At 51.4% G+C, this 24,833-nt stretch overlaps 1 protein-coding gene across 2 annotated transcripts in view; it reads right to left on the bottom strand.

Moving 5' to 3' along the window:
• Positions 1–1,309: 1,309 nt before the first annotated feature.
• PLXDC1 (plexin domain containing 1) overlaps positions 1,310–24,833 on the bottom strand; it is a 53,957-nt gene continuing 30,433 nt past the window's right edge. The window contains exons 8-14 of one of the 2 annotated variants that reach the window (XM_084751106.1): positions 19,363–19,458; positions 17,120–17,201; positions 12,531–12,600; positions 10,823–10,955; positions 8,072–8,107; positions 4,872–5,032; positions 1,310–2,399 (exon numbers count right to left, since the gene is read on the bottom strand). In XM_084751106.1, the coding sequence (XP_084607232.1) occupies positions 2,280–2,399; positions 4,872–5,032; positions 8,072–8,107; positions 10,823–10,955; positions 12,531–12,600; positions 17,120–17,201; positions 19,363–19,458 (698 nt within the window). In that variant the 3' untranslated portion in view covers positions 1,310–2,279. The remainder of the gene's footprint in view (positions 2,400–4,871; positions 5,033–8,071; positions 8,108–10,822; positions 10,956–12,530; positions 12,601–17,119; positions 17,202–19,362; positions 19,459–24,833) is intronic. The other variant, XM_084751107.1, reaches the window with a different exon arrangement.

Below are 24,833 nucleotides of genomic sequence, written 5' to 3' on the forward strand. Positions count from 1 at the left end.
TAGTGATTCACCTGTCTCTGCCTCCCGAGTGCTGGGGTTAAAGGTGTGCGCCACCACCACCTGGCTTCCTTGGATGTCTCTTAAGGATAAAAACTACAGCCTTCCTAGCAGGGCTTGGTGGCATACACCTTTGGTCCTTTAATCCCATTACTTGGGAGGCAGGGGCAGGTGGCTTTTACGGAGCCCCGCCCACCTTCCTTAGGACACTCACAGCCACTGTGTGGAGAAGGCACTGGCAGCCACGTGAACGTGCCATGGGGTGGAAAGTCTGGTTAATGTCTCACAGTATAGGAGGCACTGCCTTGTCTAGACTCAGCCAGATGTGGCAGGGAGGCCCTGAGACCTGTGTCTCCATTTGTCAACTCACTGTTGTGATCCAGCTCACGGGCTTGCTCTAACTTTGGGGTCAAATTCCTCAGAAGTAGAAAAGCCTTTCTTGGCAAGGTAGAGGCTTTTGGCAATTGAGGACTATAACTCCCGGTAACTTCGGTGCTTAGCTGTTCCTGGGAGGTTTTTTTGTTTTGTTTTGTTTTGTTTTGAGTTGTTTTGTTTTGAGAAATTCAAGTCTCCTAACATTCAGAGGTCTCTCAGTGACACGACTTGAGTTCTTCTCAGTGTAAACAAACAGGTCTGCCTGTTTTCAAATGCCTCTACATCCCTTCAAAAGTGACATCCCAGGGGTCAGCCAGGCTGGCCTGGCCCAGACCAACAAACACATCCTGACTTTGTCTCCCTATCTAAAGTGTGGCCCGTCCCCACAGCCTTCTCTCCTTTGGCTTTCGAAGCAGAGCAATTTCCAGTTCTGCTTGTCCTCAGTGTCCTTTCATGGGCCAACCATAGAGTGGCTGGAATTTTCTGCACTGGATGTGTCCAGGTATCTGCAGACAGCCCTCCCTCCTCCCACTGACGTTCCCCCACCCACCTACCCCCGGAGCTCAGACTTCTGTCCAGCCTCCTCCTTACATACACAGACAGCGTGACAGAGTGGAGGCTGCGACATATTTATTTGCTGATGATGCTTCTTTGGGATAAGGGTGAGCTCTAGATTGGCATTGTCCTTCAGAAGGAGTCCCGGCCCATCCCAGGGACGGAAGTCCCTTAAAACCAGGCTGACTGTGGGAGCATCAACTCCTTGCCCCCAAAGTTCCTTGCAGAGATTGAGAGATGGAGGCTACTTCCCAGGTCAAGGTCCCTCCCTCCCACGCCCGGTTTCTCTGCCCTACCTTCATGGCAACTGTACTTCAGCCAAAAACCAACTGGTACCCCCTGCTTGAGGCAGGAGAGTCTTGAGGAAACCTCTAGCCCCCTATTTGTTTTTAATGGTTACCAAGAAAAAAAAAAAACAACATCCAGGTCAGCCAAGGGAAAAAGATGAGCTGTACTTCAACCAAAAACCAACTAGTACCCCCTGCTGAGGCAGGAGCATCTTGAGGAAACCTCTAGCCTCCTATTTGTTTTTAATGGTTACAAAAAAAAACCAAAAAACAAAAAAACAGAAAAAAAACCAACATCCAGGTCAGCCAAGGGAAAAAGATGAGCCGTAAAGTTGTCCCTTCTCCTTTGAAGGAAACTACTGGCATTGACCACAGGATGGGCCAGTGCGTAAAGTGGGTAGCAGACACATGGTGGAGGAAGTCATGCAAGACCCGCTTGCACGGTGGAGGCTGAGGGGCAGGGCAGGCTGCAGACGGGGCTGCAGGCTACAGTGCTCTGACGTCAGCCCTGGGCCTCTGCAGCAATGATGAAGCAAAGGACCAAGGCCAGAAGATACAAGTTCCCCAGGGTTCTTTTTCTCTCCGTTCGTCCGGCTTGTCTCAAGGGATCTGAGCTCTCAGAAGGAGGGGGACCCCCTTCTTCAGGCTTCCAGAGCCGCTGAGTGTGGTGGCGACCGCAGTGACTCCATGGCTAGGAAGACCAGCCCTTCAGTCTATGGACCCTAGTGTGCAGGGGTTTCAGGGATCAGGAGGAACACGGGGGGGGGGGGGGGGCTGTGGGGAGGGGCTCTGCGACAGCTACAGTGCAGACCGCTTAGAGACCCGAAAACCGAGCCTGCTCCCATTGAAACAGGGAACTCTGAGGTTAGTGTTCCTTTAAGAAACCCCTTGCGTTACTACACCCCTTTTATCTGGGAGGTTAAGGACCCAAACTGTGGTTTTGGCACCATAAGCTGCTGTTTTGTCTTACTGGCCCAGGACCAGCTCAGAGGAGGCCAGGAGAAATCACTTCTCTTTGCTGTGACTTGTCTCTCTTGCCATGGCCAGGTCTTCAACCTGGTGCTCTCAGCACTGCTCGGCTTCCACGAAGCCTTCCTTCTCCTGGCTGCAGGGCTCGACCTCTGTGTAGGCAGATTGGTTGGGGTGGTTGCGGAATTTCATGGCTGGCCAGTGGTGAGGTCTCCGCTGTAGGGACACAGAGGCAAAAAGTCAGTGACTGTCACCTCCTCACTGGACCCCATTGCTGAGGGCTAGTGCAAGGCTCTCTCATATAAGGGTTCTTCTGGAGGGATGGGGGCTCACTGTGGAGAGACAGCTGGTGGTGGGGACCACTTTCTCTGCAAGATTCCCCACAGCAAACTCTCAGCCACTAGAAACCCTACTTAGCCCTGGTTGGCCCGGAACTCTCCGTGTAGACCAGGCTGGCTTTAGATTTATAACTGTCCTGTTTATGCTTCCCAAGTGTTGGGGTTATAGTGTTCACCTCTGTGCCTGGAATTCTCAGAAGCAGGTTTAGAAGGATCGCATTTTATCTATCCCTGTGGGCTTTGCAGAACTGAACTAGAAGTTTTTTTTAAAGATTTATTTATTTATTATGTATACAGTGTTTTGACTGCATGTACACTTGCAGGCCAGAAGAGGGCACTAGACCTCATTATAGATGGTTGTGAGCCACCATGTGGTTGCTGGGAATTGAACTCAGGACCTTTGGAAGAGCAGCCAGTGCTCTTAACCTCTGAGCCATATCTCTAGCCCTGAACTAGAAGTTTTTACTAGCAGACTGGAGACATGAGACTATAGGAAGTGATGAAGTAGGCCACAGATGCCTATTCTGGAAATGCCACGATAAGCCTCTAAAAGGCACAGGTTCTGCATCAGAGGCTTACTGAAATGAAGATTTCTTGGCCTACCGTGAGCCCTCTCATGGAAGTCCTTGTGGCCTGGAGACCTGTAGTCCTAGGTGATACCCAGGCAGGCTAAGCATTCAGAACAACTGGGAAAACCCTGTTCCGTCTTTTTAAATGCTGAAGGAACCACCTAGGCCTCTGGAGAATGAGGTGAGGTGGGCTTGTGGCCCAGGTGGAGACAAATGCCACTCTGGAACCTTCTCAAATGATTCTTCTTTTTTGTTGTTGTTTTTCGAGACAGAGTTTCTCTGTGTAGCCCTGGTTGTCCTGGAACTTGCTCTGTAGACCAGGCTGGCCTCGAACTCACAGATCCCCTGCCTCTGCTTCCTGAGTGCTGGGATTAAAGGCGTGCAGCAACCCATCCCAGCAAAATGACCCTTCCTAATACGGGTTCTAGGGAAGTGCTGCTGTGGAGCTCCCTAAGGGCATCATCAGCTTGTGACCTGTTAGAGGGCAGAGCCAGCGTCTCATGCATCTTCACGCTTTCAGAGACCACGGAGCGCCACCAGGAAACAAACATGGTCACCAGTGAGAATAGGAGCCAGACCTCACTTGTGCTCAGAGGCTCGCAAAGGCTGAGCCTCACTTCCCATGATACACTTCTGCTGTTCCTGCTGAGTTCTGGAACATTTGAAATGGTAGCATCCTCAGCTAAAGAACCCTGAGAGCACAGCCCTCATTAACTTTTGTTAATTTTTGTTGGAGGATGTTTTTTGTGCGCTACGTACTCAAATGCTGATCTCTGTACCTACAGACCTGGTTGTGGTCCAGATTTTGGCATTGTTATTTTTACAATCATCTCCTGCCTCTCTCTCTCTGTCTCTCTGTCTCTCTGTATCTCTTTCTCTGTCTCTCTCCCCTGCCCTACCCCCGCCCCCGAGACAGGGTTTCTCTGTGTAGCCTTGGCTGTCCTAGACTCGCTTTGTAGACCAGGCTGGCCTTGAATTCACAGTGATCCGCCTGCCTCTGCCTCCTGAGTGCTGGGATTGAAGGTGTGCGCCACCACGCCCGGCTTCATCTCCTGTCTCAATGTTGTGTAAAAATTGTTCTTTATCATCATCGACATCACCTTCTGAATGGCTAATAAAGAGCTTAACAGCCAATAGCTGGACAGGAGAGATAAGGTAAGGCGGGACTTGCGAATCCCAGTGAGGGGGTCTCATGTAGGGACCAGAAGGAGAGGAATCACCATGAGGACACGGATGGAGAAGAAACAGCCAGAGTAAGACTGAGTGGGCCACGTGGCTGGGAAGCAGGCCAGGCCAGCACACTCTAGTTAGAATAGCTCAGTATCTGCCCAGCTGTAGTATTTGAAGCTTTTAATAAATATAAAGGTCTCCATGTCGTTATTCGGGAACTAGGGTGGGCATAGAACAATAATTTATATATTTTAGCTTGTCAGCTGTCACCTAAAAAGACCACAGAAGCAGTGAAATATGGTGGCTCTTATACAAGAAACCACAAGTCACTAGGGAACAACCACGTGGCACTAATAGGCTACTACTATTCTATAGAATTTTTTGACCACCTTCCTGTGGGTGCTTTCCTGACCTCACAAAAGCAGATAGGCCACTTCCCAGGGAGGGAATGCCTAGGTGCTGAGGCCGGGGATGGACGGCCAGTGAGTGGCACCAAGTCACTGCAGATGTGACTGAGTGGAGGAAAGTTTCTCAGGGACGTGGGGGATGGGATGGGGTAAGGCGAGGCCAGCGCTAACGCGGAAGCAGGAGCAGGCAAATCCCACACTGACCGTAATGAAGAAGAGGGCAGCACTGGAGTTAGGGTGGCCGCTGATGTAAACCCCAGCAAGAACGATGGCCGCTACCAGGAGCACAGCCAGGACGATGCCCACAATGGTGCCCAGGTGCATGGGAGGACCCTTAGTCTTCGGGGACAAGTTGTCTTGAAGGCCTGTGGAGATCCAGGTAGGACAGAGAAAGGCTTCAGGGAGCAAAATAAGCTGGGCCTCACGGCCTTCACTTCTGGCAAGGTCCTGGAGATGAACGCCCACGTTTTCAAACCGACAGAGAATGGGGGAGGGGCGGCGATGGAGTGATTATAACATTACTATTCTGGCACGTTTAAGGTGTTTTCCAGAATCATTTAGAAGTTGCTTTCGGGGGAGGGGGGGGCTGGAGAGATGGCTCAGTGGTTAAGAGCACTACCTGCGCTTCCAAAGGACCAGGGTTCAATTCCTAGCACCCACATGGCCGCAAACAACTGTCTGTAACTCCAAGATCTGACACCCTCACACCAATGCACATAAATAAATAAATAAATGAATGAATAAATGAATAAATAAATAAATAAATAAATAAATAAATAAATGCCAGGCTTGGTGGCACACTCCTTTAATCCCAGTATTTGGGAGACAAAGGTAGGTGGATTGCTGAGACCAGCCTGGTCTACAAAGTAAATCTAAGACAGCCAAGCCTACACAGTGAAACCCTGTCTCGAAAAACCAAAAGAAAAAAGAAAATAAATTGGAACCTTAGCTAAGGTGGCTTTAAGCCTGTAATCTCAGCACTTGGGAGGAGGCCGGAGGATCAAGAGTTCAAGGCCATCCTCACCTACACAGTGAGCCTGAACCCAGCCTGGGCTACAGGAGACCTCAGAACATCTTGGGGTGAAGGCAGGTGTAGTTGTGCTTACCTTTAATCCCAGCACTTGGGAGGCAGAGGCAAGTAGATCTCCGTGAGTTCAAAGCCAGCCTGGTCTATTTACAGTAAATGAGTTCCAAAATAGCCAATGCTATCCTATGAAAACCCTACCTAAAATAAAATTTAAAAAGAGGGATAAGGGAGATTTAGACTGGCTTCTTGGGTTCAGATCTTTACTGTGCCGCTCACTAGCTGTGGGACTTTGGGCAAATTAACCTCTGTGAGTCTTTTGTAGGACAAGGACAATAGCTATCTCGCCCGGGTTACCATGCCCTGGATAAAATGGCAGAGCTCACGCCAAGGCCCGAGGACTACATGCAGCATATTGGAAGTCCTGAACATTAGCTGCTTTGGTAGCAAATAGCCACACTCATCCTTGTTTGTGTCTGTTGCCCTCAGAGACCTGCTGGAGGGCAGGGACACAATCCAGCTCTTAAAAACCACAGGGTCCATGGTGAAGTGGGGGTCCTATTTCAACCAAAGTCAGTGGGGTGAACTAGATCCTCGCGAGACACCCACAAGCCACTTAGAGAACACCCCGACACCTGAAACACAAGAGGACTCACCCACACCTACCCTTTCTTCTATGATTGGTGTTATGGGGACAGAGATGTTACGCCTAGGGACACACAGAGAGTGTCAGCCGCTAAGAAGCGGGGTTCCCCAACATTACCTGGGGCAAGTGTTTGCTGCCTCCCTTACCTAATGTGGAGGAATGAGCTAAGAAGACAGATGCCAATGCCAGCAACAGACGCACCCAGCCCTTCTCACAGGGGTCTTGGGTGGGGAAGGAGGCCAGTGTGAGGGTTTTAGAAGCAGGGCAAGTGCATCAGTATTCTTGTCCCCCCACTTGTCTCTGCTGGGTACTGTGTGCACAGAAGAAACCCAGGATAAAAACTATGCAGGCTACTCCGGCATGCTGGGGCCTCCAACTTTTGTGAACTGGGAGGGTTGAAAGGGCTGGAGAGATGGCTCAGCTGTTAAGAGCACTGACTGCTGTTCCAGAGGTCCTAAATTCAAAGCCCAACAACCACATGGTGGCTCATAACCATCTATAATGTGATCTGATACCCTCTTCTGGCCTGCAGGGGTATGAGCAGGCAGAGCACTGTATACATAATAAATAAATAAATCTTTTAAAAAAAGAAAAAGAAGCCAGATGGTGGTGGTGCATGTCTTTAATCCCAGCACTCGGGAGGCAGAGGCTGACGATCGCTGTGAGTTTGAGGGCCAGCCTGGTCTACAAAGTGAGTCCAGGACAGCCAAGGCTACACAGAGAAACCCTGTCTCGAAAAACAACAACAACAACAAAACAAACAAACAAACAAACAAAAAACAAAAGAAAAATAAAAAGAAAGAAAGGACATACCCCAGGCTAGCCTCTAGCTCTTTGGCTACTAGCCCTTAGCTGTTGTGATGCTGTGATCTGACTTTCAGGGTTGTGGCGGATGAGCACTTAGCACAAACTGGAAGAGCCTGGCCCAGTTCCTCCCCCACCACGCAGTCTCTCAAGCTCCTTATGCAGCGGAACAGTGGTGTCCTCTCCACTGGGTGGTACGCCAGCCCGAGCAGGTGAAAAGGAGCCTCTCCTGCGGACTTCCAAGGCCTACCTCCAGCCTCAGTCTGGAAAGGCATTCCCACGTCCATCCTTGTAGTGGCTACAGAAAGGACAGGACAGGGCTTCTTCTTCTTTTTTTTTTTTTTTCTGAGACAGGTTCTATCTGTGTAGCCTTGGCTCTCCTAGACTTGCTTTGTAGACCAGGCTGGCCTCGAACTCACAGCAATCCACCTGCCTCTGTCTCCCAAGTGCTGGGAAGAAAGGCATGTGCCACCACGTCCAGCTAGGACAGGGCTTTTGACAGGAAAGGGGCGCCCTTCCTATGACCAGAGAACACCCTCCATGAGGCTGGTAGTACCCCACAAGTAGGCAGTTGGACAACATCTGCATGTTCTCTGCCTGGGAAGGAAACTGGTTACTGGGGAAACCGCTCTCCCCATGCAGCAAGGCCACAGTCCCGCTACCCGGTGGCATAGCCTCAGCCATTTCCTCAAATTCCTTTCAGGGTGGTAGACACAGGAAGTTCGTATCTGAGATGAGAAATGTCTGGGGGGGGGGGGGTAGACACGCTCCATCATCCTAGGAGTCTGTGACCGCCAACTCCAGCCTCCTGTCCAGCCAGAGGCCTGGGACCCTGACTGCTTTCCTCTTTCCCCTCCCCCACCTGCTCTGACTCCTCAGGGTGGGCCCAAAGCCAGCTGTCTGAAGACGGGCAGGTAGGTCCGTACTCACCATCTCCTCCTGCGTGGGGATTCAACTTGGTGTCATCTTCAAAGAGGAACAGAAGGAATACAATTAGTGGAATCATCTGGAACTCTGTCACCCTGGCTCTGGATGGGATCTGAAGGGTGTTCATTTCAACTTTCCATTTAGAGAGTGGAGGTTTCCTGCCCAAAACTAAATAGCAGTGTAACAGGAAACACTGAGCAAGACAGCTAGCTTTCCCTGTCTGTGTCATTCAATCAACAAACATCTGAGTGCTTACTATGGGCTGAGCCTTGGGAGTAGAGTTATGGAGACCACAGATAAAGGATGCCCGTGGTCCCCACCCATATTGGAATGGGGGGGGGCCAACTGAGCCCACACAATGCCTGTCTGTAGCTTGGGTCACTGAACACACGCCAAGCATGGGGCACGTGGAAGGCTTTGGATTCGACTTCCAGCAACACACACACACACACACACACACACACACACACACACGAAACTATAAATAAATAAACTTCACATGATAAAGTTTTCTCTCAGGCCTCGCCCAGATCATGGGAATGAACGAAAGTTTCCCAGAGGGAGGATGTAAGTCCAAGCTAGGAAGTAGGAAGGACATAACAGGGCCAGAGTCAAAGAATGTGCCAGCTGTGTGTACTCCGGGGTGGAGAGTGAAAGGGGCCAGGCAGCTGCTGGAGTGCTGTACGGAAATCTTGCCTGGCCTTCTCAGGGCAACCGGAAGCAGTGGAAGGCTTATGTTTGCAGGACCCGCAGCAATTTCAACACCAGCTCTACACCTCAAGGGAGACACCAGCAGCTTCTGTGTCTGAATGCCCCCAAATCACTGTAGGTGGTCGCACCAATCCAACTTGAAATAGTCTTAGCCACACCTCCAATGTCCAGGCTGTTTGAGAATCTTAGTGGGTCCCCTGGTCACTTACAGGGGTCCTAGGCCTTTTTCCCCCTCCTGTTAAATGTCACGCTGTGATGGAAGCTGCTGGAACAAGGGCAGCTGGAGAAGCTGCTCAGGGTTCTCCAGACCCCCCAGCCTTCCATACTCATGAGCTGCTGAGTGTGTTCTCACTTCTGCCTCCACACCCTCTAACCTCTGCCCTGACTTCCTCCTCCTCCAATGTCTTACCACAGAAAACTCTTCAGGACTGACCTCGGAGTACCATCCTTTGTTGAAAACTTTGGTATTTGGTGCATTGTTGAATTTTTAGGTTAATTTTGATCTTTATAAACGTTGCATTGAATTATTTATCTCCAATATTACTTTTTGGGGTTTTTGGAGCCTCCTTTAAATTCTCGGGGCCCACCCTCCCCTCAGTCAAATGCTCTGCTCACTTCTCACTAGTCCCACTACTGGCACCTCCCAGGGACGGTGTGTTGTCCTCCTCTGTGCCCCACTGTCCTTGACACTTGCTCTCAGCAGCACCGAGATCCCCAAAGCCACATGTATTCTTGCCTGCTCTCTCAGGTCTTGAAGTGTCAAAATTGGAGATAGTGGAAGAAAACTATAATAAGAGAATATTGAAGTTGAGGGACAGAGAGATGGCCGAGTGATTAAGAGTGCTCGCTGTTCCAGCCAGGCTGTGGTGGCGCGCACCTTTGGTCCCAGCACTTGGGAGGCAGAGGCAGATTGATCTCTGAGTTCAAGTCCAGCCTAGTCTAGAGAGCCAAGTTCTAGGAGAGCCAGGACTACACAGAGAAGCCCTGTGTGGGGAGCGTGGTGGGGAGCTTGTTGTTCTTCCAGAGTTCAGTTCCCAGCACCCTTATGGCCTCTCACAACAGTCTGTCTCTCTACTTCCAGAGGATGTGGCACCCTCTTCTGGCCTCTGTGGGTACTGCATGCATATGGTACCCAGATGAAGGATTAGAAGGTGTGGCCTTGTGGGCATATGTGGCACCGTTGAGGTTTCACAAGACTCGTCGTGGCCATTTCCGGGGTGTTCTCTCTGCCTTCTGTTTGTGGTTTGAGATGTCAGCTCTCAGATGTTCCTGCCACTATGGCGCCACTATAGAGTCCACCACCCTCTGAAACTGTAAGCCCAGCTAAACCCTTACATTGGTTTGGTCATTATGTTTTATCACAGCAATAGGAAAGTAACTAAAGGACTAAGACAAGTCTCAGTAGATTAAGTCAAACAAGGACCGGAGAGATGGCTCAGAGGTTAAGAACACTGACTGCTCTTCCAGAAGTCCTGAGTTCAACTCCCAGCAACCACAGGGTGGCTCACAGCCATCTATATATGAGATCTAATGTGCACTATCTACATAATCAATAAATAAACCTTAAAAAAAAACATGAGTCAAACAAGAGGGATGGGCATTGTAATGTAGTGGTAGGATGGTTGCTTAGCAACGTGCAAGACCCAGGTTCAATTCAAAAGAAGAAGAAGAAAAAATAAAGGAAGGTTATTAAAAAACTCAGACAGTCTTCTCTCACCCCCGACAGCATGGAGAGTTCACGCCTTTACAGCACAAGTGGCCGCACGGGCTCTGCGAGGTTACCGTTGAGATGAACTGGGGTGCTCAAATATCCATTTCCCCCTCTCTGAGGGGAACCGCCCTCTCACGGTTCCTGCTCAGTCTGCCCAGAGGCCAGAGCCTCTTCTTCCCTATCGGCTTCTGCTTCTCACCGGCAAGACAGCTAAGCTTTCTGAAGCTCGGTGCTTTACCGGTGAAAGAGCAGGGCGGCTCCTGTGAGACGGTCCCTATGGGGGGGGGGGGACCTTCCTGGGGCTTCTCCCTGTCCCAGGACTCGTGCCTTACCTTCTGTGGTGAGACTGTCGATGAAGAGGGGGGAAGAGGTGGTGTGTTCCTCACCAAAAGGGCTGAAGGAGCTGCCAGCGGAAGATGAATAGTGGCCCTCATCCCGGAAGTCCTCGCACGTCCTGCCTTCTGCCTGCAAGAGACCCCAGTCCTGCTTCCGGACACAGCCAGCCCTGGATGCACTTACAGCCAAGTGCTTGGCACGTGGATGGAAGGGTGGTGGCCAACTGAGCTCAGGAGTTCAAAACCAGCCGCCTGGTCAGCATAGTGAGACCCTGTCTCAGAAAATAACTGCCAAGGTCAGATAATGCCTGGACTGACAAATATATTTTTTTCATTGATCTATTTAGTGTGTATGTGTTGTCTATTTAAAGCATGTGACTGCCACAGTGAGCACACAGAAGTCAGAGGACAAACTGCTGCCAGGAGTCAGTTCTTGTCTTCCATCAGGTGGGTTCCAGGACTAGAACCCAGGTCCTCGGGCTTGGCAGCAGGCACCTTTATTCACTTAAACATTTTGCTGCCCCAATTATTTTTTCTTTCCTTTCTTTCTTTCTTTCTTTTTTTTTTTTTAAGATTTATTTATTATGCATACAATATTCTGCTTGCATGCACATCTACAGGCCAGAAGAGGGCACCAGATCTCATAATAGATTGCTGTGAGCTGTCATGTGGTTGCTGAGAATTGAATTCAGGTCCTCTGGTAGACCAGACAGAGCTCTTAACCTCTGAGCCATCTCTCCAGCCCAATTTTTATTTTTTTATTTTTTGTTTTTTCAAGACAGGGTTTCTCTGTGTAGGCTTGGCTGTCCTAGACTTGCTTTGTAGACCAAGCTGGCCTTGAACTCAGAGATCAACTGATCTGTTCCCCAGTGCTGGGATTACAGGTGTGTGCCACCAAGCCCAGCTCTATTTTTTTTTTCTTAAGACCAGAGAAAGATGAGAACACGGAAGGGTAGCAGAAGGGCTCATGTTCAAACACTGAGCCTGGCCCCTTGTAGTGGTAAAAGGCAAGCCAACTCTAAACGTCTCTGTGCCTCTCAGGTTCCCCTCTGGTCAGCAAGGGCCCTGGTCGCCAGGTTTTAGAGTCATGTTAAATAAAAGCAAGTAGAGAATAGCACACAGGGATGCATTTGGTACTTACGGTGTGCCTGGCTGGCAAGAAGAGCCAAGAAGACGTGTGAGTTCGAGGCTAGCCTAGATCACAAAGGGAGGTCCTATCTGAGAGGGACTGGGAAGAGAATGGTGCATGGCTGAAATCATCCGTGTCTGTGGAAGATGCTTCCAGACCAAAATCAAAGTGTTGAGTCTTTTAGAGGAGGGATATGATTGGGATTCTGAGTACCGGTGCCTGGAACAACCTCCGCTACCCACCGCACCCCAAAACCAGGAGGGTGAGAGCTTCATTAGCATCACAAGGAAAACAGTGCCCCCCAGGACTCCACTGTGGCTAAGGCCAGACCCAGCACCCCATCTCCTCTGAGGCAGCAGGATTTCCAAGGGCTCAAGGCCAAGTCACTAGAGCAGGACGAATGTCAAGGAACCATGGAGCCCTGGAGCCATGGAGCCTCCAAAGAGGCTCAGAGCAGAACCGAAAACACATCTGAGGCCGTGGTGAGCCAAAGCCACCAGAAGTGGTGTTGTCAGGGGCAGAGTCCTCTGGCAGCAACCCTTTTCCACAGGGGACCTTAGCAGACCGATCACTCACACGTCTCACCTCCTGGGCACAGCCGTAAGCCAACCACTCCTCGCGGTAGCGGTCAAAGCCACTGGAGCATCTACAGGGGACCAAATGTGGGAGATGTGAGGGGGTCCAGCAGAGAATCCCCTCCCCTGCATCTACCCTTCCACCCATTACAGCTCTGTGAGGATAGTGAGGGAGGGGCTCCGTTCTAGGCTGCCTCCGGAAGGGCCCCTGTACGGGTGTCCCGGGAAGCAGGTGACTGTGGGACTGGCAGACAGAGACCCTGATGCCGTCTACTCTTCCCTTCTGATTAAGGCTTTCTCTGTCCAGCTGTCTCTCTCTCTCTCTCTCTCTCTCTCTCTCTCTCTGTGTGTGTGTGTGTGTGTGTGTGTGTGTGTGTGTGTACAGGCCCCTGGGAACTCTCAGGGTCCCTTCCACTCTGTGCTAAGGCTTTGTTGGGCATCTGGGACATCCGTGACTATGCTTTTCCTTTGGAGAAAGCCTTGCTTTCACTATTTCGGGCTCTTCCCTTGGCAGCAGAGGCTGACTGGAGGGTGGCATCAGCCAACTCCCCCTATATAATCACAGGGGGGGGGGCAGTTATAAGGATGGTGCCAGAGACCGTCTCCGGGGAGGACACTGCCGCTCAGGCAGAAGACACCCACGGCTTTCCTAGGGGAGAGGGTGGGGCACACGCATGAACTGAGTGTTCTTTGTAGCATCCTGCTTGAATTTCCTTCCTTCCCTCTTGGTGCCAGAGGAAGGGACTAAGCCCTAACCAACCCAGGCAAATCTTGCAATGGAAGACTAACATCCAAGCCACTAGCACAGAGAAGGACTTCTCAGCAAGTTAACTAAGCCCCAGCAGCTGCCATGCGCCACACTCCAGTGAGGTCAAGGCAATGCTTCCCGAGGACCATCCTGCAAGGCCTCAGAGGTTGAGCTGGGCCAGCCACTGTCCTTCTCTCACACTGTCCTGGCCCACGGTTTAAGGGACGGAAGACAAAGAGGAGTTTGGAGGTTGGAACTCAGGCTCCTTTGATGACCTTGGCAGATTCCTTTAAGATTGAATTGGGCCAGGTGGTGATGGCGCACACCTTTGAGCCCATCACTCTGGAGACAGAAGCAGGTGGATCTCTAAGTTCGAGGGCCAGCCTGGTCTACAGAATGAGTTCCAGGACAGCCAGGGCTACACAGAGAAACCCTGTCTTGGAAAATAGACAAGACTGAGTCTTTATGCTGCTTGTGGTGGCCAAGAAACACTTCAAGCCTTGTCTACACACAAGTATCAGACCAGAGGACCCAAATTTCATGGCCAGCAAGCACATGGAAGCTCACAACTATCTGTAACTCTAGTTCAAGGGGTCCAGTGCCCCCTTCTGGCCTCCAAGGGCTCCAGGCATGCCCCTGGCGCACATGCATACACTCAGGCAAAACACCCATATACATAAACAAAACCAAAAACCTGAAACTCACCACAGTCCTGAGTCTTCGGTTTGGGTTTAACAGGACCACATGTTAAGTCTCAAGCTAGCCAGCACTGACTCAGAGAAAGATGTGAGAATGAGCAGCTTACTGAGTGTCTCTTGAATGTCAGCCACCGCACCAAACCCATCTCAAGGGACCCTCACACTGACATGGCGAGCTAAGAGCTATGGCCATCATTCCCTGAGCAATCCCAGCGCCATCTTTAGACTCCCACTGTGAGTCCACGGACAAGTTGGAGAGTGGGGGGGGAGGATCCTTTGTAGAATAAAAAGAACCTGCTGTGGTCAGTTCTTTTCAGAGCAGGGAGGGGAGGCCCTGAGGCACTAAAGAGGGGAGAACAGAAGAGAGTAGAGAGCTCCAGGGATCCCCGGTGCACTGGTCCTGCCGTCTGGCTTTGCAGGGACCTGGGACCAACTCTCATTGGGAGCTGAGGCTCCAGAGAGCTGTCTGGGGGAAATCATGGGCTGGAGTGAGCCCAGTGCTGGGGGCTTGGGGGCTGGAGATTGGGGGTGGGGGCTGGGGCTGGGGTCTGGGGACTGGAGTTTGGGGGCTGGGGCTGGGGGTGAGGGTCTGGGGGACTGGGGCAAGGGTCTGGGGTCTGGGGGCTAGGGCCTGGGTTGAATGGTTTCAGCTCTTTTGTACCTTCTGCTAAAGGGTTTTGTAGAACCCACCAGCAGAACCCCTAAACTTCTCCACCTGCCCAGCATCTTCACCTTCGGGAACTCCAGGTCTCACTACACATACAGTCTTGTCTCCAAGTTTGGGTGCGGCCGCTAAGTGGGGGTGGTGGTGGTGAAGGGAAGGTTTGCTTGTCTGACCCATTTTCCTAATGGCTCAGCGTGGGTTAGCTACTGAGTCATATGCCTGGCAGCAGCCCTAAGATCCCAGGGACCATGTGAGGTCATCTCGAGCGGCTCAGAAAAATGCTTCTCGGCTTTGGAAAAATGCATGAGATGAAGCGCCCCAAAAATCAGGCTCCTGGGATCTTTGAAGATTCCTGGTCTCGCACTCACTACACAACTGAAGATAACCTTGAACTCCTGATGCTTCTGCCTCATCCTCTCATGGGCAGGAATTACAGCCATGTGCTACTGTACCCAGATGGCTTTGGGAAAAAAAAAGATTTATCAGAGGCAGGCAGATCGCTGTGAGTTTGAGGCCAGCCCGGTCTACAAAGATAGTACAGGGCAGGCAAGGCTACACAGAAGAACCCTGTCTCTAAAAAACAAACAAACAAAAGATTTATTTTATTTTTATTTTACATATATAAGTGTTTTACCCGCATGGATGTCTGTGTATCACAAGCATGCAGTTTCTGCAATGGTCAGAAGAGGGCGGTAGATCCTTGGAACTGGTATTGACGTCTGTAGCTACTGTGAGCGCTGAGATTTGAACAGGGTCCCTCTGAAGAGCAGCCAGTGCTCGTAAACAGCTGAGTCATCTCTCCAGGCCCAAGCTGGCTTTGTTGGTTTTATTTTGTTGAGACAGGGTCTTACTATGTAGCTTTGTCTGCTCTGGAACTCACAACGTAAACCACCAGGCTGGCTTTAAGTATGGTGGCTATCCTCTCTGTCCCCTAAGTGCTGGGATTACAAGCCTACACCATCACATCCAGCCCGGCTGCCCTTCTTTACCAAGCCTTCCAGGAGGTTCTCACAGTCCATGGGCAGTAAAGTTTCACCCCTGGAAGATAGCTAGGGGTCTATGCCACCTACTTCCTCTGGGGCTCTGTGCATTCCCGGCTAAGGTCCCTAGATGTGTTTGTTTTTTGTTTGTTTGTTTCTTTCTTTTTGTGTGTGTGTGTGTGGTTTTTTTTGTTGTTGTTTTTTTGTTTTTGTTTTTGTGACAGGGTCTCTCTGTGTGGTCTTGGCTGTCCTGGACTCACTTTATAGACCAGGCTGGCCTCAAACTCACAGCCATCTGCCTGCCTCTGCCTCTCGGGTGCTGGGATTAAAGGCGTGCGCCACCACGCCCGGCCCCTGGATATGTCTGGTAAAATGCTACCTGGCATCGCAGGAGCTGCAGCAACGGCGTGTGCCCCACCCATGCCTCCCAGAGTCACAAACCCTAGTCCATTCCACAGGGGAGAGGAGTTGAAGTCCCAGGAAAGAGAAGGAGGGCACAGCTGAGTCCCCTGCACATCCCATCCCAGCTGCTGCCTGTTGGGTGGCTCGGCGTCCCGGGTGCCAGGCCGGCAGCCTGTGGGATCAAGAGCGTCTATTTCTGCCCCGGGATGTTGGAGGGGAGCAAAGGAAATGCTGACAGCTGCACAGCAGCTGCACAGAGACTCGGAGGCTATAATTTTGTGATCTTCAAAATGGTCTTAAAGGCTCTCAGAATTCCTGGGGCTTCCCACTCTTAGGAGAGGCGTTGCCCTCAAAGGAGTCCTTTCTCCGATCTCCTGCCGTTTGGTTAGCTTGGCTAGAAGAATGGAGGTTGAATTCCCAGTCCAGTCTATGAGGAGATGATTCCAGAACAAGGACCGGAAGCTGAGTCGGGTTTAAGAACGTTATCCCTGAAACCGAATCCTACCCGGAGCTTCCAAAAGCAAGCAAACACAGCTTTGTCACTTCCTGGGTAACCATGGATACCTGCAGCATCCATGTCCCTGGTTTTCAGGAAACTCTGTTGCAGGCCAGGAGGGCTCTTGGGATAGTTTTGGGAGCCACAGAGCTCACCAAGCAATGATGAGTCTCTGTCATGGCCTGTCAGTTGCTTATACATGGGATATCATGTTAAGATGCAAGCCTGGGGTCTCCCTGGCACTCCTGACACCAGGGGCCAGTGATTCTTCAGGGACCACAGCGATGGCCTACTCTTTGTGAAGCTGTGGCCCAGCAGGAGCCAGCTTTCCTGGGAGTAAGGAAGATGTACAGCCTCTGGGGTCTCCAGATGGTCTTCCAGAAGCCTGGCCATCCCTGCCACACACCCACCTTGATCAGGTACAAGCCTTGGAAGAAACTTACTTGTGACATGCTTGTCCTATGAGTCACAGTGGCACTGGACAGAGAGACCTTAATGGCAGCAGACAGTGAGGTCTGAGGCCTGAGGCTGTCAATGGGCCCTGGCTACCCTCTGCCCCACCCTTCTCTCCCCTCCCCCCTCACCCCGACCTGAACACAAACCTCTGCAGGACATGGCACCAGCTGCAGTTGAAGGTCAGGTTGGAGGACATGCAGGTGTCACAGCTCTGATGCTGGAGGCAGGCTGCAAGAAGGGAGGCGGCAGCTGTCAGCACCACGTCACCGCTTCTCAGGGCAAAGCTCCTGAATTCTAGGTTCTTCTTGAACCGCAGCGTCTCGGACTTTGGGGGCCCTTAAGCTCACTACCGCTCGCTCACTCGCTTGCTCGCTCGCTGTTGCTGCTGTTTTGTTTTGAGACAGGGTCTCTAATTGTAGCCCTGGCTGTCCTGGAGCTTGCTACGTAGACCACCCTGGCCTCAAACTCACAGAGATCCTCCTGCCTCTGCCTCTGCCGCCTGAGTGCTGGGACTATTGGAGAGTAATTCCGCCTTCCCTTTCTTCCTTTTCCCCTCCCCCCTCCCCCCCCCCCCCCGCTCGCCCCCCTCTGCCTCGCTCCACCACACACCCACACCTCCGTTGGTCCCTAGGATGCTTGTTATTCATCGTCTGCTTGCTGGGATTTTGAGTCACCTAGAGGAAACACTTGAGTGTGTCTGTAAGAACCTACCAGAGAGGCATAACCAAAACCGGAAGTCCCGCCCTGAATGTGCGTGGGACCGTTTGTTGAGTGGGAAGCCCACTGGGTTGGGGGACCCAGGTCTTCCTGACTGCCGCCCCCATGTGAGCTGCTCTCACCACCCCTCAAGCTGTGAGCCACCGTACACCCGTCCTTTCTTGAGTTATTTCTGTCAGGTATTTCGTCACACCAGCAAGAAAAATAACTAACACAGGCTCTTCATGTGCGCCGGGGCTCAGGAACATGTGGAAAACAGTGGGTAGGAGCTCTCCTTATTTCATTTTGGGGGGTGGGGTGGGGGGTGGGCACTGAGCTTTGGCGGGTTGCAGAGCTAAGAGTGGCAGGTCCGAGTTTGAGTCAGAGACCCGCTGAGCCTGGAGACAGCATGTTCAGTCTTGGGATTCCCTGTAGATCTCCCTGCCATGTCCCCGGCCTCTCACTGGTCTTAGCGATGCACTCCACAGATGCCCCTGGCCTTGGATAGTCTTGCTCCTCGAGACTCTAAGCTTTGAAGCTTGAGGCTCCCTAAAGACAGAGCCTCTCTATGTAGCCCGAGCTGGCCTTGAACCCAACGCCTTCCTACTTTAATTTCCCAATGGGAGCCCCAGGCCTGCCTCACCATGCCCAGCCTGACCAGTCTTTGGGAAACCCCTACCTCCCAGGCCTTTTGGGTTCTTGCCTCAGTGGAAGGTGACTAGGTTGGTGGGTGGCTGTGACCTAAACTGTGTCCTCATCTTCTGGTCACCTTTCCCTATTCCAGGAGAAGACACTTGCTTGAGCCCAGGCTGAGAGGAGGCCCAGGACTCATGACAATTTGTTTGATTAATTAATTAATTAGTTAATTAATTAATTAATTAATATGACTGACTGCCCTATCTGCATGTACACCTGCATACCAGAAGAGGGCACCAGATCTCATTATAGATGGCTGTGAGCCACCATGTGGTTGTTGGGAATTGAACTCAGGACCTCTGGAAGAGCAGCCAGTGCTCTTAACTGCTGAGCCATCTTTTTCTTTTCCTTTTCCTTTCTTTTCACATCTCCGCTATCTATTCCCAGAACCTCTGGGAAAGAGAAAAGTTGAGGTGGGACACAAGAAATGTCACAGAAGGCCCGATAAAGGCGACAGTTTCAGACAGTAGTATCAGGGAGGGATCATGAGACAAGAGAAGGAAGAAAACCCTCTGGAAAAAATGGGATTCTGAACCAGGCACAGTAGCACATGCCTGTGGTCCCAGCCCCTGAGAGACAGGCAGGAGGGCTGCTGCAGAGGAGAATGCCACCTAGCTACATAGCAAGCTGCCAACCATGGCACGCGGTGAGGCGGCCCTCAGGGACATCTCTCTAGGGGAAGATGGTGAGTGACTGTGGACCAGAACTATTTCTGGATCCGTGTCCGAGTGCTCTGGAGGCTCAGCTCCCTGGCGTTTCACATATGTGTTCCTAGCAATAGATTAGACATAAGCCACACCCCCCAGGCCTAGGGTGACCTGGTCCAGGTCAAGGCTGCCATTTCTGTACTCTGACTTAGCCTGTGCAGCACAGCTTGGTGGGTTGGTGACATTAGGCCCAGAGTAGTTAGGTGACTGGCCACCCCCCCAGGGGTCAGAGGTTGGGCCTGAGATCAGAAGCCAGTGTTTTCCGATCTAAAGCATGTTCTAGAACTCACTTGGCAACGGGGTGAACTCCACAGCTGATGTGCTGGTGATCCTGCTGGGGTCCAGTTCCACGCGGTGGTATTCGAAAATGGTCCGTCTCCGAGACTCTGAAAAGGAAGCAAAATTTGTCCTATCAGGAGCACATCACAGTCAGAGGGGCTCCCGGGACTGTGCCCAGGACCCCGACAGGAGTTAGGATGCAGCCAGTGAGGAGGAAGTGAACCTGGCAGCCGGGAATGCTGCTGCTGAAGCTACGGGGAAAGCAAACCCACGGACGACATCTGTCCACTCTCCACTTTCCCTGTGTGTCTGTCTGTCCATTCTCACTCATGCAGACCCAACCGAAGGACTGCTTTATATTTTTTATTTTTATTATTTATTTTACTTTTTTTGTTGTTGTTGCTTTTTTGAGACAGGGTTTCTCTGTGTAACAGCCCTGGCTGTCCAAGACCCACACTTGTAGACCAGGCTGGCTTTGAACTCACAGCGATCCACTTGCCTCTACCTCCCGAGCGCTGAGATTAAAGGTGTGCGCCACCACGCCCGGCTAAGACTGCTTTCTCTGAGCAGCCCCCGAGGCAGATCCCTGTTCTGGTCCACTCAGGCCGAGTGCCTTCCCCACACTGTCTTACCTTTTTAAAAATTAATTGGTTAATCAATTTGCCTTACATCCCAACCAGCTTCCCCTCCCCCTCCCCTCCCCTCCTAGTCCCGTCCGCTCCTCTTCCCTTTCTCTTCTGAAAAGGGAAGGGGGAGGCCTCCCATGGGTATCAACAAACCTTGGCCCATCAAGTTGCAGTAAGACTAGGTGCATCTTCTATTGAGGCTAGACAGGCAGCCCAGTAAGGGGGAAGGTCCCAAAAGCAGGCAACAGAGTCAGAGACAATTCCTGCTCCCACTCTTAAGGAGTCCCACAAAAAGACGAAGCTACACAGGGGTTACTTAAGGGCAGAGGGCCTAGGTTCGACCCATGCATGCTCTCTGGTGGGTAGTTTGGTCTCTGTGAGCCCAGGCTAGTTGATTTCTCTAGGTTCTCCTGTAGTGCCCTTATGTCTCTGTCTCCTAACTTCTGATTGGACGGGTGATGAGCACCTGGCTGTGAACTTAACCTAGTGAGCGCTTTGCACGTGTTCACGGACAGACAGGCTGTCTAACCGTGTCTCACCATTACCCTCTTAGTAGAGGCTTAGGTAAGGTTCAGAGCCCAGTATCAAGCCTACATCCTACGCCTGTCTGTAAAGACACCCCCCCCCCAAACACACACACACCCCCTCATAGCCAGGAGACTGGAGGTCTAAGTCAAGCCTTGCTCCTGACTTACTGGGTGTCCTTGGCTAAGTCACTTGAGCCTCAGTGTTTTGCTAATAGGGTGGAAAGAGAAACACCTGTCACGATGCCTTTCAGGGGGGAAATAGAACCGCAGAGGAAGAGCTGGCCTAGCCTGGCAATCCTGAAAGTTCTGACATCCCCACTACTACCAGAACCACAACTCAAGGCCAGCAGCCGGTTGCTGACCACATAGCAAATGACTTTCCCCACCCGGTGGGGAGCCAAGCTGTATGCTGGTCCACCCAACTCCCTTTCTCCCCTCCCCCCAGCTTTTCCTTTGGGGCAACGGTGCCCAACCCATTTCCACATGTACTTGGCCCTGGAGGGATCCTGCCCTTGCAGTAACTGGATCAGGGCTGGCCCAATAAGAGCCCTCCTTTGAGCCTTTCTGCCCGTGACCCAGAACCCTTTGCTCTTCCAGCAAGCTTGGCTATGAATGGAACGTTTCAATCCTGTGGGGGGAAAAGCCTGCAAATGAAGCCATTTTGTGAAGAAAAATAGAAAATACTGCTCCGACCCTTGTTTTTCCAGTTCTCAGCTCTTTAGCTTTTTGGGCCACCTCAGTACAAGTGCCTCTCTGCTAAAACTAGGAACCCAAGTAGGCAGAGATACAAGTTTTTCACTCAGCAAAAGGTGGTTTGGGGAAAAACTTCCCCAAGATGGCTTAAGAGCTCAGTAGGCATGTCCATTGCGAGGAAGTGAGCCTGGATGCCAAGAGTGTGAGGAAGCTGTGTCTCAGCTGTGTTTCGTCCCTGTCTTATCCTAAACCTCAGGAACTAGTCTCACTTACTTGACCTACGATTGAACCCCAGTTGGTGTGGTGCCCCCCCAACTCTCAACACTGGGTTTTGGGTCACAGCAGCCCCTGCAGCCCCCAAACACTGGAAGTCACAGAACTGCAGTCCACACTGAGTTAACTTGGAGAAAACTGCCCAGGCAGCTGTTCTGGGAAACAGGAATAACCACAGAGCTACAGGGCCTGGGCTCGAGATGCCATCACACCCACTCCCGTGTCACCCAGAGTCTACCAGTGTCCTGGAATAGAGTCAGAAAGACTGAGACCCTGAGGAAAGAGAAACCTTTTTGGGGGTGGGGAGCCATACAGGAAGAGGAAGTGAGGTCGCTGCCACCTTGCCCAGGCGACCTCGGCTGTGGGGCTGAAGCTCAGTGAGCCACACTGAGAAATAAGACTAAATAAACTCCACTGACGGGGTTATTTTGAGATATTGGATTTTTTTTTAAAGATTTATTTATTTATTATATATACAGCATTCTGCCTGCAGGCCAGAAGAGGTGGTTGTGAGCCACCATGTAGTTGCAGGGAATTGAACTCATGACCTTTGGAAGAGCAGTCAGTGCTCTTAAACTTCTGAGCCATCTCTCCAGCCCCCGAGATATTGGATTTTTTAAAATTCATTTTGTTTTTGTTCTTGAGACAAGGTCTCACTAGGTAGCCCTGTAGACCAGGCTGGCCTTGAACTCACAGAGATGTGCCTGCCTCTGCATCTGAAGGAATGGGTCTCCACCGGCAGTGCACCACTGTCACGCCCTGGCTTGCTTCGAGGTTTAAAGAAGACAAATTGTGGGCCCCTCTTTCCCCTCAGTCCCAACGACTCCTTTGTTTCTGCATTGGCTTTGTTTCGGCTGAACTTCTGCACCTCCAAACCCCTCAAGCAATCAATGCTTATAAACTCGAATATGGAGAGGAAGAACACGCAACTTGTCCCCTCCTTCCTGCCCCCAACCCCCCCCCCCCCCCCCCGCCAACTCAATGGCCCATTTCCTGTCCAGCGTCTGCAGTCCCCTTTTGCTTTGGGAGTCCTGTGACAGGAGTTCCCCACAGAGGCCCTGACCACTGACTTGCAACTTGAGCAACCTTTCTGCCTCTGCCCTCCCAATCTCTGCCATTCTTGCCACTGACTGGCACCCTGTAGGCCCTCACCAGAGTGCAAGGTGACAGGAAACACTGGGCTGTCAACACTCAGGTGGCAAATGAGTCCTGGGGTTCAGGCAACTGCTCTTTAAGGACAGTGCAGAGAGCCCTGACCTCAGATCCCCCTCCCCCCCCCCATCACACTTGCCCCAAGCTCACACATCCCACTGCCTCTCTGGGGCTGTTGGAGGTCCTTGACCTTCCTTTCCTGCCAGAGAAGATGACTACCCCAGGCCTGAGGCGTCTTCTTTCCTTGGGGACTCCTGCTTTGGAGCCAGAGGTTTGTAATGAGATCCAGGTTCCTGCTTCTCCCCCCCTCCCCCCCCCCCTGCCCCCACCTCCTTCCTTCTGTCCCAGGCAAACAGTGGGAAAGAGTGGGTGGGGGGAGGGGCCTGTCACTCCCAGGGGATCACTGCCCAGTGTAGCCTCGGCCAGAAATGATGCTCAACTGGGCAGGCATGGTGGCGCATGCCTTTAATCCCAGCACCGGGGAGGCAGAGGCTGGTGGATCCCTGTGAGTTTGAGGCCAGCCTGGTCTACAAAGTGAGTCCAGGACAGCCAAGGTTGCACAGAGAAACCCTGCCTCGAAAAAACCAAAACAAAAAACAAAAACCCAACCAACCAAACAAGCAAAACCATAAATGACCCTCAGAAGCTTCAGACTGAGCTGCAAGTGAGCCAAAACATACTGTCCCGCCATTCATTCTGCAAGTGGGGAAACTGAGGTGGAGACAGGCTAACCCATAGAGCAATATACTTTTTTTTTTTTTATAACACATTACCAACCAAGCCTTTCCACAACCTTAAATAGAAAACACCTGCAGTTGAGGGGGAAATTGCACAAGAGCCCAGCACCACCGTGAACGCCTTCTGTTACTCATTTGGTGTGTAGGTGTGGGCATCTGCTAAGTCCTGAGCACTCAGCAACATGCTGGCCACCCCGGGGTAGCCAGCCCTATCTGACTCATGTCAGAGTTCCCCAGATCTGGACCATCTCATTTGCCCTGGCATCTTTCTGGAGTTTATGGATAAATGTTCCTGTTCACTGCATCTTTTTTTGTTTGTTTGTTTGTTTTTGTTTTGAGACAGGGTTTCTCTGTGTAAGCCTTGGCTGTCCTGGACTCACTTTGTAGACCAGGCTTGCCTCGAACTCACAGTGATTCACCTGCCTCTGCCTCCCAAGTGCTGGGATTAAAGGTGTTGCCACCACTGCATCTTAAAGGAAGAAGTGAGAACAAGGAGATGCTGTGTATATTATCTAAATGTATTATTTGCTCAAAGCTATGTATTGTTTTGTTTGGTGTTTGTTTCTTTGTTTTTTGAGACAGGGTTTCTCTGTGTAGCCCTTGGCTATCCTGGACTCAGTTTGTAGAGCAGGCTGGCCTCGAACTCACAGTGATTCACCTGCCTCTGCCTCCCGAGTGCTGGAATTAAAGGCGTGCACCACCATGCCTGGCTGCGATGTAGCTTTTTTTTTTTTTTTTTTTTTTTTTTTTTAAATCCAAAGGACAGATTTAAAACTCAGGTTTCAACTGGGTGGTGGTAGTGGTGGTGGCGGCGGCAGCGGCGGCCACCTTTAATCCCAGCACTTGGGAGGCAGAGGCAGGTGGGTCGTTGTGAGTCTACAAAGAGAGTATAGGAAAGGCAAGGCTACACAGAGAAATCCTGTCTTGGAACAAAACTCAGGTTTCAGCTGGGCATCCTGGCACGTGCCTGCAATCCCCACACTCAGGGAGTTAAGGCAGGAGGATTGCTGAGTTGGAGGGAGCCTAGACTACTTAGTGAGCAAGACCTTGCCTCAAAGAACAACAAACAGCCCCAGAACCCAGTGCTAGGAAAGCTCTAGAAAATCCAGAGAGGTGTGTGCGTGGTGTGTGTGCATGTATATGATCAGCAGCCGTGGGGGAGGGCACTGAGCGTTGGCTGACCCCTGTGGTGTAAATGCTCTGCCTCCCACCTACAGCACCCTTACTAGTGCTTCTAAAAGAGACAAGGAGAGATTCGTGTAGCTGTCTTTGGAAATAAGCAATTGTACCAGCAGCTGGGCATGGTGGCGCATGCCTTTAATCCCAGCACTCGGGAGGCAGAGGCAGGCAGATCGCTGTGAGTTCGAGGACAGACTCGGCTACAAAGTGAGTCCAGGACAGCCAAGGCTACACAGAGAAACCCTGTCTCAAAAAAAAAAAAAAAAAAAAAACCCAAAACCAAACCAAAACAAAA

This window comes from Acomys minous, assembly GCF_964271855.1.
Source record: "Acomys minous genome assembly, chromosome: 12".
In the NCBI taxonomy this organism is placed as follows: domain Eukaryota; kingdom Metazoa; phylum Chordata; class Mammalia; order Rodentia; family Muridae; genus Acomys; species Acomys minous.